At 37.1% G+C, this 16381-nt stretch overlaps 1 protein-coding gene across 1 annotated transcript in view; it reads right to left on the reverse strand.

Annotated features, from left to right (window-relative positions):
- Positions 1 to 16381, reverse strand: part of IMPG2 (interphotoreceptor matrix proteoglycan 2) — a gene marked incomplete at both ends in the record, with an annotated part of 76678 nt that overhangs the window by 27315 nt on the left and 32982 nt on the right. The window contains 2 exons of the mRNA XM_080696504.1: positions 587 to 831; positions 11901 to 11921. Coding sequence (XP_080552630.1) covers positions 587 to 831; positions 11901 to 11921 — 266 coding nt within the window. The remainder of the gene's footprint in view (positions 1 to 586; positions 832 to 11900; positions 11922 to 16381) is intronic.

The following is a 16381-nucleotide window of genomic DNA, read 5'->3' on the forward strand; positions in this document are numbered from 1 at the left end:
GTCTTCAAATCCAGAATAGTCACCTTCTCTTTGATGATCCTAATCTACCTCTTCATTATGGATCCAGCTGACTCTCCGCAGCTATCTGAATTTAAACTTAGTATTGAATTCTCTGGTACTCTGCCCAGCACCAGTTTTTCTTTGACCAAGACTTTCCATCAGCTTTCCTGGGTTGCTCTTTCTCTTCTGCCATCTTTTATGACTTAACCAGCTGATGGCTTTCCTGTAGAATTCATATCTTGGTTGCCTTACAGTACTACATTCTCTTTTAATAAATATTTTCAAGTACTACTTTCCTTTTTCTTATGCTTTGCTCCCATTTATCTAAACTATTTCTAAATGTCATGCAGTTCTCCACTTTCCCACTCTGTGACCTCCTGTCTACAAATATTTCAGAAATTTCCTGCTTAATCTATCCGATATGGCAGTATAGATAATGTTCCATATGTATCAGGATGGCTCCTTGCTTATGTAGTCTAAGAATGCTCAGAATCACATATCATTATGGAAATTAATTCTCTGTAGAGCATATTAGGGGGAAAAACCTAAAACTATATGGAGACTTTATGATCGATACCAAACTCACCATTGATAAGCTGAAGAGAATCAGGATCTGGATTCAAGGATGAATTCCCCAGCAAAAGATTCTGGTGCAGAGTCTCAGCAATATAATCTCTGAAGTTACTAATTGTATAAACAGCAGTGGGTTTATCATCCATTTCCACAAGGCCATGGTTTTCCACCTTATTGGAGTGAAGGCTAATTAGGTCCCAGGTGGTATTGCTGATAGCTTCACCATTGAAGGTAACTGCATAATGAACATCTATACCACTATTGATGAAAAGAGAGAACAGATTAGGCCCAGCTAAGGAAGTATACAGAAAGGTACTCTGGATCCATGCAGAACAAACATTAGACCTTGAAGGGAGTCACAAAGGCATGTCTTCCATCCACATCCTCTCCAGACTCTGGATAACATTTTGCTATCCCCTCCTTCCCAAAGTCTAGAGGGTCACAGCTCCAAGAACAGGGCAAGAATTCTAAGGAAGCCACAGTGTTGATGCTGCAGAATTATCTTGAGTTTCTTTGTCCCCTACAGTCTTACCCTTTCTCTCCTCTTTCAAAGCCAACTCCTTTATCTTGACTACCAGCCTTCTTCCTTCTTTCTCAATTAGCATTTCGCCTCTCTAATAAAAAAATGCCTTTCTTCCTTCCAAAATTGGGAAATTTCATATTTCTTTATTATTGTTGAAAAAAATTATGTGCTGAGCCATAAATATTCAGTGTGGAAGAAAAATTTTAAAACTACTTACTCTGACAGTTTGTAATTATACATCAAAATGAGGTTCACAGTGATAGAAACATACATATACACAGCACTTGTGTTTCCCTCCGGATCCCACCCTGCTTCCTCCCCTTCCCATACATGTTTTGAGATTAGTGTTGTGTATAACAAAGCATTTCGTTCTTTTTTTATGCAGTGCCAGGGATGGGACCCGAGGGCATTGTACCTCCAAGCTATACCCCCAGCCATATATTTTTAGTCTTTTAATTTTTTGAAACACATTCTCACTGAGTTGCGAGGGTACTCACTAAGTAGCCCAGGCTGTCCGTGAACCTCAGTCCTCCCTAATTCTGGGATTACAAGCATGCGCCACCCCATGCCCAAGAAAGCATTTCTTTCTTATATATACATAGCCTTATTTGAACTGTTTCCTTCACTGAGTCTCTTCCCTCCCCCATCTCTCTCTCTTAATCCCTTATACTAATTTACTGGAATCTCTCCTCATTGACCGAAAGTTCCTTATGTTTCCCAATTTCTCTCTAGTTTCCACATATGAGAGAAAACAGACTATCCTTTATTTGCTGAGACTGGCTGACCTCACTTAGTATAATATTCTCTAGCTCCCTACATTTTCCTGAGAATGACAAAACGTTGTTCTTCTTTTTGGCTGAGTAAAACTCCATTGTTTGAATACATCACCATTGGTCATCCATTCCTCTACTGATGGGCATTTATGCTGGTACCATAATTTGGCTATTGTGAATTGTGCTGCTATAAACATAAATATGCATGTATCACTTGGAAATACCTCAAGCTGTTATTATGATTTTACAAAACAGAAAAATAATATATTATGCTGGAGTATTTACTAATATGACAGTCATCTGAGTCTTTCAGGTGACGTATTTTAGTTTGATAGACCAGACAATTTATAGTTCAATAAAGTTTAAGACTAAACTGTAAAAAAAAAAAACTGTTTTGATGATTTCTTTCTCGACCTGATAGAAAAGGTAACTCAAAAGTTTATGACCTTACTACCTCCATGACATTAAGCAGTTTTGTTTCTAACTTGCAAACCCTTTTCCAATCAACCAAGTAAGTTTTGAAATAAACTATGTAAGTTTCAAATGCTCTAATTTTTACTGGTCTCTTATTAATGAATTAAATAAAGCCTTAACCAGGACAACAAATAACTTTGTCTAGAAAATGGGTTTTTCCATCATCCGCCTTTTCATAAACAAAAAGAGAGAAGGCTGCATGGAATAAAGGAGGGGGAGAAAATATATAAACAGGAGTTGCTGTTTTATTTGATATTTTCTTTAAAAATCACTTGGAGAAATAGCATCAGAATATAAAATTTTAGCCGGGCGTGGTGGCGCACGCTTGTAATCCCCGCGCTTGGGAGGCGGAGACAGGAGGATCGCGCTGGTTCGAAGCCAGCCTCTCTGGCTTAAGAGACTCTGTTTCCACATAAAAATGTTAAAAAATAGGTCTGGGAGTGTAGCCCGTGGGAGTGTATCCCGGAGGTAGAAGGGCTTCCAGGAAACCCAGTACCACCAAAAAAAAAAAAAAAAAAAGAATATAAAATTTTAAAGCATAGTAATGCTCCTCCTAGACTCTGAGATTTCTCTAACAACTAAACACTAACATCTTATAGGTACTTATAATGTGACAGGCATTTCACATGGTTTTGACTCATTTATTTTCATAACAACCTGATGGAAAAGTTTTATCATCTTCAGAATATTGTTGAGGAAACTGACCTTTAAAGAAGCTAAAAGGCAGACAGACATGGCACACATCCCTATAACTCTAATACTTGGGAGGCAGAGACAGAAGGATTAAAGGTTCAAAGCCAGACCAGCAACTTAATGAGACCCTGTTTCAAAATTAAAAAAAAAAAAAAACTAGGGCTGGGGTTGTAAAAAGTCCCTGAGTTCAACTCCCAGCACCTCAAAATAAAAAGTTAAATAGAAGCTAAAAGACTTCTTTACATTTCCTAATAAAGATGTGGTAGAGTAATGGTTTGAACACAAATCCGCCTGACTCCAATCCTGCCTTCTGAACTACTATGCAACACTCTCTCAGTAGCTTTAAACTATTATCAGAAAAAGTCACAATGAGAACAGCTCATCCCCACTCTGCCTCCCAACCTTTCTCTTCACATAGCCATCAAAGACAGTAGCCTGCAAGCCATGGCAACATCCCTCAGAGGAAAGGACACCACCCTCCAGAAATAGACCAGACACAGATGTGCTACTTCATACAGTCCATGGCAGCAAGAGGACTCCCAAATGAAAGCATACAAATAAATCAAATGTATCTTTCTCTGATTTACTTATATATTCACATATATCCTTGATTATAGACTTTACTGTTTTGTAAAAAAAAAAAAAAATGTGCCAGGTGTGATGGTGTGTGCCTATTATCCCAGTGCTTGAGAAGCTGAGATGAGAAGATTACAGGTTCAAAGTCAGCAATTTAGCAAGACTCTCAGCAACTTAGGAGACTCAGCTTGCAAATAAAAAATTAAATAGGGCTAGAACATCCCTGAGTTCAATTTCCCCAGCACCATATACACACACTCAAAAAATTGTTACAGTAACTATAAAGAAGCCCTCTTTGGTGGTGGTACACACTTGTAATCTCAGCATTTGGGAGACATGAGACAGGAGGATCATGTTTCGCAGACAGCCTCAGTTACTACTTAGTGAGGCCCTTTGCAACCCAGTGAGACCCTGTTTCAAAAAATAAAGAATAAGCCAGGCATGGTGGTGCATGCTTGTAATCCCAGCATTTAGAAGGCAGAAACCCAAGGATCACGGTTTGTGGACAGCCTCAGCTACTTAGTGAGAGTGAGACCTTTCACAACTCAGTGAGACCCTGTTTCAAAATAAAGAATAAAAAAATAGAGCCGGAGGTGTAGCCCCTGGCTTCTATCCCCGGTTCCGCAAAAAAAAAAAAAAAAAAAAAAAAAAAGCATTCTTTGAAAGCCCCAAATTATGTTGTTGTTGTTGTTTTTCCCCCATTTTTTGGTAACCTATCTCTTCTCCATCTCAGTCTCCTCATGCTGATAATGAAAACTGAGAAGCTGCTCTCCTGGACGAGGACTGTGCCAAGAAAACAGGAATTATATCTCCCTTTAGCACAGCCTGGTTAAATTTACATATGGAGTTTTCCTAACTCTTGTCTCTATAAATTTTAATCTATCTATAGAAAGGTAAAGGACTGATGATTGTGATTAGATTCCTTTTCCCTTTTCATGCCATTTCCTCTTGTTCCTGATGTAGATGGGCAAGCAGCTGGGACCCAGCAGCCTCTGACCTGGGCCCAGTGGCCTGACTTGAGTTACTAGCCCCACTGTTTAGCTTGGTACCTAGAGGTGAGACAGGCTTGTCTGAAAGTAAACAGAACACTGCAGACATCAAATTATTTATAGAACAGAAGAAAAAATATCAGTGACACAAGGATGATATCATGGGGACTAGAAAAAAAGGAACTGGTCAATAATTTATGTTAGTGTTTAGTAAAATGTCTCTAACTCCTCTGTAAAATATATCTATAGATTGGAGAAGAGACAACAAAATAGCATGGCTGGATACTGATCATTAATATCATCCAACTTCCCAATTTCAAACTTGCAAACAAGACTTTTGGTTATAACTCCTTATAAATTATCCTGTGGGAGAAAATGTATGAACCAAGACAATGCAATAATTGAACAGTTGATCAGAGTCATTTATCATTTTACATAGCTCAATGGGTATCCTAGAGAATTCACTGTCTTCCGGTTTGGGAAGCATGAAATTATTTTATGTGACTTCTCCTTCCGGAGAGCACTGGTTGTCTGGGATCTGTCCTGACCTGCTCTGAACTGAAGGACACCATGAATGTGATACCCCCACAGGAAACTTCTCTGATGCCCCCAATAGCAGAGAAAAGCTTTTATCTATTTAAATCGGGTAAAGAAATGCTGAGCCATTTTTTCTCCTAGATCTAATAAGCTGCCTCTTCTAAGGGAGTTTGTTTAGGGTTCATGTGTATTTGTGGAGGGAGGTAGTACTAGGATTGAATTCAGTGGTGTTCTACTACCAAGCTAAGCCCCCAGCCCCATTTATTTATTTATTTATTTATTTATTTATTTATTTATTTATGTATTTATGTATTTATGTATTTATTTTGAAACAAGGCTTCTCTAAGTTGTTGAGGCCTCCGACCCTGTGATCCTCTTGACTCAGACTCCCAATTAATGGAATTACAGACCTACACCACCACACCCAGCTTGAATTGTGTTGTTTATTTGCTTGTTTGTTTTGGTACTGGGGACTGAACCCAGGCATGTTCTACCACTAGATTACACCTCCTGCTCTTTTTATTTATTTATTTATTATTTATTTATTTATTTATTTATTTATTTATTTATTTATTTTAGAACAGGGTCTTACTAAATTGCTGGGGACTTGCTAAATTGCTAAGGCTGGACTCAAACTTATGATCCTCCTGTCTCAGCCTCCCAAGTAGTATCTGGGACTATAGGTGTGTGGCACCATGCTGGCTGGTTTAGGGCTCTTAAAAGTGGTAGCTGAGGGGCCGGGCATGGTGGCGCATGCTTGTAATCCCAGCATTTGGGAGCCTGAGGCTGGAAGATTGCAGTTCACCAACAGCCTCAGCAACTTAGCGAGGCCCTTCACAACTCAGTGAGACCCTGTTTCAAAGAAATAAAAGGACTAAAAAATAGGGCTGTGGTGTAGCTTGGAGGTACAATGCTGCTGTATTTCATCCCCAGTACTACAAAAAAATAAAATAAAAATAAAAAATAAAAAGTGGTAGCTGAGTACTATCACACTCTGATGCTCAGGTAGTATAAACATCTGCTTGTCATCTAGAACTTCCCTCAATCCCTTAAACAATTGAAGCCTCTTAACTTTGCATTTCCAATCTTTTTAATAATAAATTCAGTAAAATATGCTAAATAACCAACTGATTGCTCCAAAGTGGAATAAAACTGTATGAGAGACACTTACTGGTCAGAACTCACCACCCCTTTCACGAGCCTTTGGTCATTCGGACAAACTGGCCAACCACAGGCCCCACACCCTGCTCTGTCTCTGCCTCTCTGCCCATTTCCTGCCCTCTGCAGCACTCACAGTTCTTCTTGTTCCAGGTATCCTTCACATACACACCTCTTCCTCATCTGGCTATTTCTTTTATGCCTCAGTTCAGATGTCACCTCTTCCTAACACTGAAGATAGGGCTTGTGGTCATGTTCAATCTTCCCACCAGCTGCATAAACACAACTGTCATTCAGTTCTGTGCCCTTCTCAAGCATCTAGAACAATTTCTGGCTCATGGTAGTTCAATAAATACTTTTGAAAAATAATTTATTTAAATGGTCAATTTTATTCACTAAGGCAGACAGATAAGATGATTAAATTTGTGCCACTAAATAACAGCATGTAATACTGAAGCATTTTCAGTCTTTGCATATAAAAGAAAATTTTATGCTACAGAAATATTATATTTGCTCATTTGCATCTTTTTTGAAGTTTTTCAGTTTTGTTCTGTGATACTGGGGATTAAACTCATGAGCATTCTATCTCCGAGCTACACCCCAATCCTATTTTTTTTTATTTTGAAACAGGGTTTCACTGGGTTGCTGACAGCCTCACTGTTTGCTGAGGCTATCCTCCAAAGTGAGACTCTGACCTCAGCCTTACAAGTACTAAGATTACAGGAGTGCATCATCACACCTGGTTCTTTCGTATCTTATTAGTAATAACTTTAGAGACATTGTTGGGCTGTAGCCCAACTCTGTGAGGAAGTGCATGCTTCTCCAAGCTCAGTGGAATAAGTCCAACCTTCAACCTACATATATAGAAACCTGGGCATCTCCTTGGGACATCTGCACAGCTATTAAACTTACTTGTAGTGCTGACATGACTCCAAGATGGGAAATAGTGTTTTTTTTTTAAGAAATATAAAAGAAAATGAAGGGGGAAAAAGACTGTGCCAGTTAGCACCTGACCTGGCTCCTGGGCTATGCAGGTAATCAAGCAAAAAGAGTTAAGCCTTTACTGGAAGCCTAATTTGTGCCTTGGATAGCTTTTAAACATTACAGGGAGATCAAAAGAAGTGTTCCTGGAAGAAATCTATGCAAATCAGGCAGTCTGCATTAGATTACTGGCCTTAATCTTTACTGGCAAAATAGCACTGCCTCCCAGCATTTCCATTTGACATCTAAAAATAACACTTCTATTATAATCTACTTTGTCTAGGAAGGGTAAGTTCATTAGAGGAGAAAAAATGTCTCAGAGAGATGCTGCAGTGTACTACTATGCTTTGTGTCTCTTTGAAAGAGAACTCAAAGAAATGTTTAAGGTAACAAAAAAAAACCCACATAATTTTAGGGTGAATAATTTCACTTGTAACTCAAACAGACAAAGTGATGGACTATAAATATATCTTGGTATGAAGTCCAGATTAAAAAAAAAGAGACAAGAGGTTAGGGAAGTCCAAAAGATGTAGAGTACACTAGAGTAGACAAAATACCACCTTACTGAAGAAAGTGCACTCTGAATTAACCAATTAACACTGGCCATTTGGTAAATCTCCTAAATGGGACTGAAACAACTATATATAGAAAAAGTTTCTATGTCTGACACTACTTCCAGAGACATTGGTTACTTGAAAGTGAAGTTTGCCCCTTCTTATTCTCTCATCTCAAATGCCCCAATTTGCTGTTTGAATGTGAAAATTTTAAAAAGAAGAAAGTGATATCACATCTCATCAAGTTCAACCAAAATAAGGATGCTTCAGAGAAATTCAAGCATTCTCACTGCTGTAACAGTGTTCCTAGGAAGAAGGTGTATGCTTACAAAGCCTAGGGTGAAGTTATAAAGTATATATACAAGAGCAATATATCATTCACTTCAAATGGGTCTTACTAACTTAAAATAGTGAGTACAGCTTGAAAAAGGTACAGAGCAAACTGAAAACTTCAAAATAAAGAAGTAAAGAAAAGGAAAACCTTATGTGCATAAAATGCTTACAGGGATGTTATATATCCTAAAAATAGAACATTTCTGTGCCACAGGATCATTCATATAAAACTCAAATTATATCAAAAAGTTACAAAAAATTTAATCAACTTATTAATCTGACTAAATGAACAATATATAAAGTGCCAAAAATATTCATAGCACTTAGTGCCCACAGAGGAAGAATAGAAAATCACCAAATAAATAACCTAATAACAGACCTCATGGCCTTTGAAAACCAGAAACAATCTAACCACAAAGCCAGTAGAAGACAGGGAATTATTAAACTCAGAGCAGAAATCAATGAAATAGAAAATAAAAAATATAGAAAATCAACAAAACCAAAAGCTGGTTTCTCAAAAAAAAAAAAAAACAAGATATATGAACCACTAGCCAATATAACTAAAAGACAGAATCAATCCAAATAACTAAAATAAGAGGTGAAAAGAGGGATATTACTACCAACAGTATGGAAATCCGGAGGATTATCAGAAACTACTTTGAAAAACTATATTCCAACAAAATGAAAAACTTAAAAGAAATTGACAATTTTCTAGACACATACTACAACCTTTCAAAATTGAACCAAGAAGATACAGAAAATTTAAACCTACCAATAGCAATCAAAGAGACTGAGGCAATAATAAAGAGCCTACCATCAAACAAAAGCCCAGGACCAGATAGTTTATCAAGTGAATTTTATAAAACCTTTATAGAAGAGCTGATCCCAATACTCCTCAATCTATTCTGTAAAAAAGAAAGAAACAGGACTCTCTCAAGCACATTCTATGAAGCCAATATCACATTAATACCAAAACAAATAAAGACAGCTCAAGAAAAGAAACCTATAGGCCTACCTATATCATTGATGAATTTAGACACAGAACTGCTAAACAAAATATTATCAACACACATTAAAAACCACAAAAAGAAAAACATAAACCATGACCAAGTAGGGTTCATCTCAGGGATTCAAGACTAGCTCAACATACAAAAAACAATCCATGTAATTCATCACATAAACAGAACCAAAGATGAAAATCACATGATCATCTCAACAGATGCTGAAAAAGCATCTGCAAAATCTAACACCCATTTATGCTAGAAGCACTGCAAAAAATCAGAATAGAAGGAACATATCTCAACATCATAAAGGCAATATACAATAGGCCCACAGTCAACATATTAAATGGGGAAAAACTGCAAGAATTCCCTCTAAAAACAGAAACAAGACAAGGATGTACATTATCACCATTTCTTTTTAATATAGTACTTGAGACTCTAGCCAGAGCACTATGGCAAGAGAAGAAAATCAAAAAAGAACAAATTGGAAAAAAAAGAACTAAAACTTTCACTATTTGCAGATGACATGATTCTATGCTTAGAAGACCCAAAAATTCCACCCAAAAGCTTTACAGAACTGATCAAGAAATTCAGCAAAGTGTCTGGATACAAAGTCAATCTTAAAAATTAGAAGCTTTCCTGACTGCCAACCATAAATCCACTGAAAAAGAAATACAGAAAACACTTTCACTCAGAATATCCCACAAAGAAATAAAATACTTAGAAAAAAAATCTAACCAAGGAGGTAAAAGACCAGTACAAATAAAATTATAAAACACTGAGAAAAAAAATTCAAAGAAGACTTTAGGAGATGGAAAGATCTTCCATGTTCATGTATAGGCAGAATAAATATCATCATAATTACCATTGTCCAAAAGTGATACACAGATTCAATGCAAGACCCATTAAATTACAAAGGTCATTCCTCACAGACATAGAAAAATCAGCCCTCAAATTCATTTGGAACAACAAAAAAAACAGAATAGCCAAATTAATTCTCAGCAACAAGAACCATTCAGGAGGCATCACAATACCTCACTTAAAACTATAGTTCAAAGCCAAGGAATTAAAACAGCATGATACTGGCACAAAAACAGACACATAGACCATTGGAGCAGAATAGAAGAGTCACAAACAAATCCACACACAGCCAATTAATTTTTGACAAAGGGGCCAAAAACATAAACTGGTAAAAAGACAAGCTCTTCAACAAATAGTGTTGGCAAAACTGGTTGACCATATGCAGAAAAATGGAAATAAACTCCACTTTATCACCCTGCACAAGAGTCACTCAAGATGGATCAAAGACTTGGAAATCAGACCAGATACCTTGCAGCTCCTTGAAGAGGGCATAGGTCTAACACTTCAACACATAGGCACAGGTAAAAACTTTCTCAGCCAGGCTTGGTGGTGCATGCTTGTAATCCCAATACTTAGGAGGGTGAGACAGGAGGATCGTAGGTTCTCAGCCAGCCTTAGCTACTTAGTGAAGCCCTCCTCAGCTTAGTGAGACCCTGTTTCAAAATAAAAAATAAAAACATAGGATTCAGGATATAGCTTGGAGGTAGAATGCCCTTGGGTACTGCCAAGAAAAAAAAAAAAGAAAACTTTCTCAACAAGCCTCCAAAGGCACAAGAAAATAAGAGGATTAATACATGGGATTGCATTACTGAAAAGCTTCTGAACAGCAAAGAAAACTATCAAGAATCTCAACAGAAAGCTGACAGAATGGGAGAACATTTTTGCCAACTATTTCTCTGATAGAGGACTAATATCTAGAATATACAGAGAACTCAATAAATTCAGCATTAAGAAAACAAATAACCCAATCAAAAAATGGGCAACCGAATTAAATAGACACTTCACAAAAAAAGAAATTCAAATAGCCAATAAATGTATAAAAAAATGTTCAATGGCATTAGCAGTCAGAGATATGCAAATCAAAACTACCCTGAGGTTTTACCTAACTCCAAATCATTCAAAACACAAACAATAAATGCTGACGAGGATGTGGAGAAGAGGGAACACTAATACATTGTTGGTGGGATTGCAAATTAGTGCTATCACTTAGGAAAACAGTATGGAGGATCCTCAGAAGAATGGGAACAAGCTTACCACATGATTCAGCAATACCACTTCTGGGTATCTACCCAAAAGAAAAGAAACCAAACTACCAAACTAATGCATGTACATCTATGTTCATAGCTGCACAATTCACCATTGTCAAACTATGGAAACAGCCAAGATGTCCATCAACAGATGAAAGGATTACAAAATTCTGGGATATGTACACAATGGAATTTTATTCAGCCATAAAAAAACAAAATTACATGATGTGCAAGGAAATGGATGGAACTGGAGAACATTATGCTAAGTGAGATTCATCAGTCAAAAAAAAATTAAAAATCAGATGCTTTCCCTAATATGTGGAAGCTAGGGAGAAAATGGGTCATAGGAAGAATTCTAGACAAAGGAGAAACCATACATGAGCAAATAAGGCAAACTAATTGAGGGTAAAGGGAGGGGAAAGAATGCACATGATGTACATCACAAACAAAATCAATCATTAAGCCAAACATGAGAAAAACAGAGGGGGAGGAAATGGGGCAGGAATTGAGTAAGCACTAAATGAGTGATGTGTGCTTGGCATGCCTCTACATCTTACACTCTTAAGATGTATGACTACAATGCACCAATAAAATTGTTTTAAAGAAAGTGCCAAAAAAACACTTTACCTGCCAGTTTCCTTAGGAGACCTGAAAATAAGGACAGAAAGAATTAATCAGAGTCCAAGACAATTATAATTGTCACATTGGTCATCAATACCAGTTATTTATGTGTTCTGATAATCTTTGAAGTACCTTCTTAAATGAAAATGCTTCCATAGTATCAGTACTGACAAAGATCAAAGAAAGTAAAAATATTAAAGAGTATAGATTAAAGAAAGTAAAATGATTAAAAAGATTAAAGAAAGGTGGAGAAAGATGTGTGTGTGTGTGTGTGTGTGTGTGTGTGTGTGTGTGTGTGTGTGTTACTGTGGGTTAAACCCATGGGCAATTTACCTCTGAGCTATACCCTTAGTCCAATTTTATCTTTTATTTTGAAACAGGGTCTCACTAAGTTGCTGAATGCCTCATTAAGTTCCTGCAGCTACTGGTAAACCTGTGATCCTCCTGTCTCAGCTTCCCAAGTACCAGGATTACAAGCATCCACCACCACACCCAGCTAGAAAGTCTACTTTATTTTATTTTTGTGTGTGTGTGGTACCGGGGTTCCTGGAAACCCTCCTACCTCCAGGCTACACTCCCAGTTCCAGACATATATATATATATATATATATATATATATATATATATATATATATATATATTTTTTTTTTTTTTTTTGAAACAGGATATCTTAAACCAACGCAGCTGGCTTCAAACCTGCGCAATCCTCCTGTCTCTGCCTCCCAAGCGCAGGGATTACAAGTGTGCGCCACCATGCCCGGCAGAAAGTCTACTTTAAAAACAAATGGTTTTATTGTGTTTAAAACTTATTTTAAAATTATTTTTAAATTATGCATATTTTATATCTTTTTAAATAAACATTTTTCATTAGATCAGCAAAGGACTTTTATATTTTGGCATCAAAATTGGGAACCTTCTTTTTTGGGATGGAATGTGTTGTATTAAAATAAATTTTAAAAAATCAGATGTGCAAACACTAAAATAAGACATTGAGAAAATTTCGCAACCTTGCGTTTCCATAAGATGATTCTATAATCCTTGACGGAGAGGGGGAACCTCATAAATCAAAACAAACTTTTTATAGAATAACAAAGAAAATAGAGCAATAACATCGAAACTCTAAAGGAAAGTTTTTTCCCAACCAGAATTCTATACCTAATCAAACTACACCCCTAGTAGAAGAGTCAAATAAGGATATTTACCAACATGTACAAAACAGTGCGATTATCTCCCATATACTCTCTTGTGTTCCACAAAAATGAGGCAGTAGATCCAGAGAGAAGTTTACACAGGCATGGCAGAGAACAAAGGAATCCCAAATTATCTCTTGAGACCCAGGCACAGAGGTCTCTAGTTAAGATACAGGATAAGCTCTGTAACAAACTAGTTTCCCAATGTGGTGAAGAAGGTCATGAAAGAAGGCAAATGTGTATTTCTTCCTCATGTGATTCTCCCAAGTCAAGTAATACTGATTGGTGGAACATTTGCGCATTACAAAATCATGCGGAGGCCTAAGTTCCTACTGTCTTGCTGCTCATTCAGACTGATGTCTTTCTCTGCATATTCAAAGCCTAAGAGCATATTTGTGTTCCAGCTTGTGGGAAAAGGATGAGCAGAATCTCAAAGTAAGCAATTGAGGCAAAGTTTATACACATTTCTCCACACTAATACCATCAGTGATAACTTATTCATGTGGTCAAACCTATAAGACGAGAAGAGCCAGGCATAGTGGCGCATGCTTGTAATCCCAGTACTTGGGAGGCTGAAACAGGAGGATGTGGGTTCTTGGCCAGACTCAGCTGCTTAGTGAGGCCCTCCTCAACTTAGTGAGACCCTGTTTCAAAATAAAGAATAAAAAATAGGGTTGGTGGTGTAGCTTGGAGGTAGAATGCCCCCTGGGTTCAATCCCCAGCACCACAGGAGAAAAAAAAGAACTGAGGTTATAAAATATAATTCTTAGCTATATAATCATGGATCTAGTTTAATCTGAGAGAAAGGGAAAGCATACTTGATGATATAGTATATTTTCTGCTATAGAGACTAGTCAATCCAGATTGGATCCTATTTTAAATATTTGTGGATAAGAAAACTGTATCCATGGACATCCTTCTTTTCAGAGATGGGCATCATGGAAATCAGCAGATCAATTAATAGAATCTGCAGTAATTGTGATGTATGGTAGGTACTGAAAAAAGAAATGATATGGGAATGCTCATAACATAACTGGTAATGTAGTTATCTAGGTCTGTCCCCTTAGGAAATATCTTGGCAAAAGCCTTTAGACTATCTTTCATAAATTCAATGCAAAGGAACATATAAATATTCTCAAACAAGAGGGATTTCCTAAATATGTATGTGTCTGTATATTCATGGAATAGCTCTCTAAAGATAAAATAAACTGGTAACAGAGGTTGCTTATCAAGAGGAGAACTGGTTATATTTTCACTATTTACCTTTTTTGTTTTCCTTTTGATTTGTATATGTTACATAGTTACATTCCATCCAAGGAAAAAACACAATGGAATGCTTTCCTTTTTAAAAATTACAAATGCATAAGCCCTCTGGACCAGTAATTCTGGTTCTGGGAATTTAACCTATATAGTTAAAAAAAAAGATGGAAATCTAAATATTTAACAATAGTAAAATGGTGTAATTTTTATTTAAAAATGTACCATGGAGTACAATGCAGCCTCAGAAAATAATAAAAATTTTGGAAACTGACTAAAACCAAAAATAAAAGCTGAGATTAGGGACCATACATAATTGATTAAATAAATGCAGTTTTTAGCTTGAATTCCACAACTTGGTTTTGAAAAAGATTAAAGTATTTCCTTGAGAAATCTACTGCAAGATTAAAATGGAGTGGCATGGCATTAAACTTCAGTGGCGTGAATGCAGAGGAAAAGAGGAGATTCAATAATATGAATGGAAGAAAAGAGAAAACCAGATGCTGTACAGGACAGAGAGAGCAGGCAAAGACTAGACTAACTAACCTCTAGGATACTGTGCAGCCTTTAATATCTACTTATTTTATGAGACACCGAAGTAGAACTTTCCATGAGACAAAAACCGTGCTAAGCATTTTGCAAAAACGTATTCATTTAATTTTCATTAAAATTCATCCAGGACTATTAGTATCCTTATGTTACATGCAAAGAAACAAAGAAGTTAAATATTTCCAAAGCATTTTTAATGAAGCAGGGCTAATATGTAAATTATCTTTTTTCTACAAGTGAAAAGTTAAGCTTTAGCGATAGGCCTGAGCCATCCAGCCAGAGTGTCCAGGCAGGATCCTAAGCCAGGAAGGCTGCTGCAAAGGCCCAGTTGGCTTTCCCATGCTGCCGCAAAAGAGAGTTCTTTAAAAGCCTCACATTCTCAGGTTTTCATCTAAGCTTAGTCACAACTGGAGACAGTGTTCTGCAAAAATATCTAAAGTTGAATCGGGGGAGCGGGTCACTGTGTGAGTGGGAAAATCAATTTACCACAGGGCCTCTCTTCACTAAGCCTATACAATAACTAGCTGACCACCCTTGGTAAATTATTTCAATTTTCTGCGTTCTGGTTTTTTTAACAGAAAAAAAAAGTGAGGAGATGTTTACAAAACCTCGAACACTATACACACATATATATAAGTGCTTATTGGTATTTCTGGTAAGCCCAGAAGTTTTGACAAAAATGTGCCAAGGTGAGATGGTGACACTGCTAATTAGGCTGGCCATTGCACAGCAACCCAGGCTTCCCACAGCTGGGCCACAGACATCACCCGAGTGCTCCAAACTCTCACAGTACTGAGTCCAACATGGCGGTTAAGAGCAAGAACTATATGGCCAGTGACTTTATTTCAAAATCCTTCCTCCACCCTCAGTCAATAAGCTCTTTGTATGCTATTTTTTAACCTTGTTTCCTCTTCCATAAAATGAGAACTAAAAATATCTGTCCAGACAGGGCTGAAGATTAAATGAGCTCACACGTGAATTTCCATAAAGTATTCACTCAATAAATATTCACAAATATGATGCTGTGAGTCTTAAGCAGGGAAAAATGTCTAAGAGATCTCTTTTATAAACTCTGAACTATTGTATTTGAAATGAGAACTATTGTCATCCTTCCCGAGAGGCCCTACACCACGACATCAAAGTCACCTAAATAGAGCACTGAAGCTTTACGGGGACACTGAGGCCACATCCAGTCTGACTCCAGGGTCCTATCAGTGCTACCTGAGAGCTATGTAACTCGTCGGCAGTAAGCTGGGGACACAAATTCCTAAATTATTACCCTGGCCCAACTGTAGACCTAATCTATTACTCTTATTTTGCCTTTTTCTAACTCAGTTTCCTCACCTGAAAAACTAGCATTATACATGCTAATCTACCAGAAATAGCACTGAATAATGGCAGTCAAATAATTTGCTATTAGGTATACATGACAAATATAAAGACTATTCTATCGGGAACAAAAAGTACTGAACACAGTTGTAGAGTCAATCC

The sequence above is a fragment of the Muscardinus avellanarius genome (genome assembly GCF_963383645.1).
Source record: "Muscardinus avellanarius genome assembly, chromosome: 5".
Lineage (NCBI taxonomy): Eukaryota > Metazoa > Chordata > Mammalia > Rodentia > Gliridae > Muscardinus > Muscardinus avellanarius.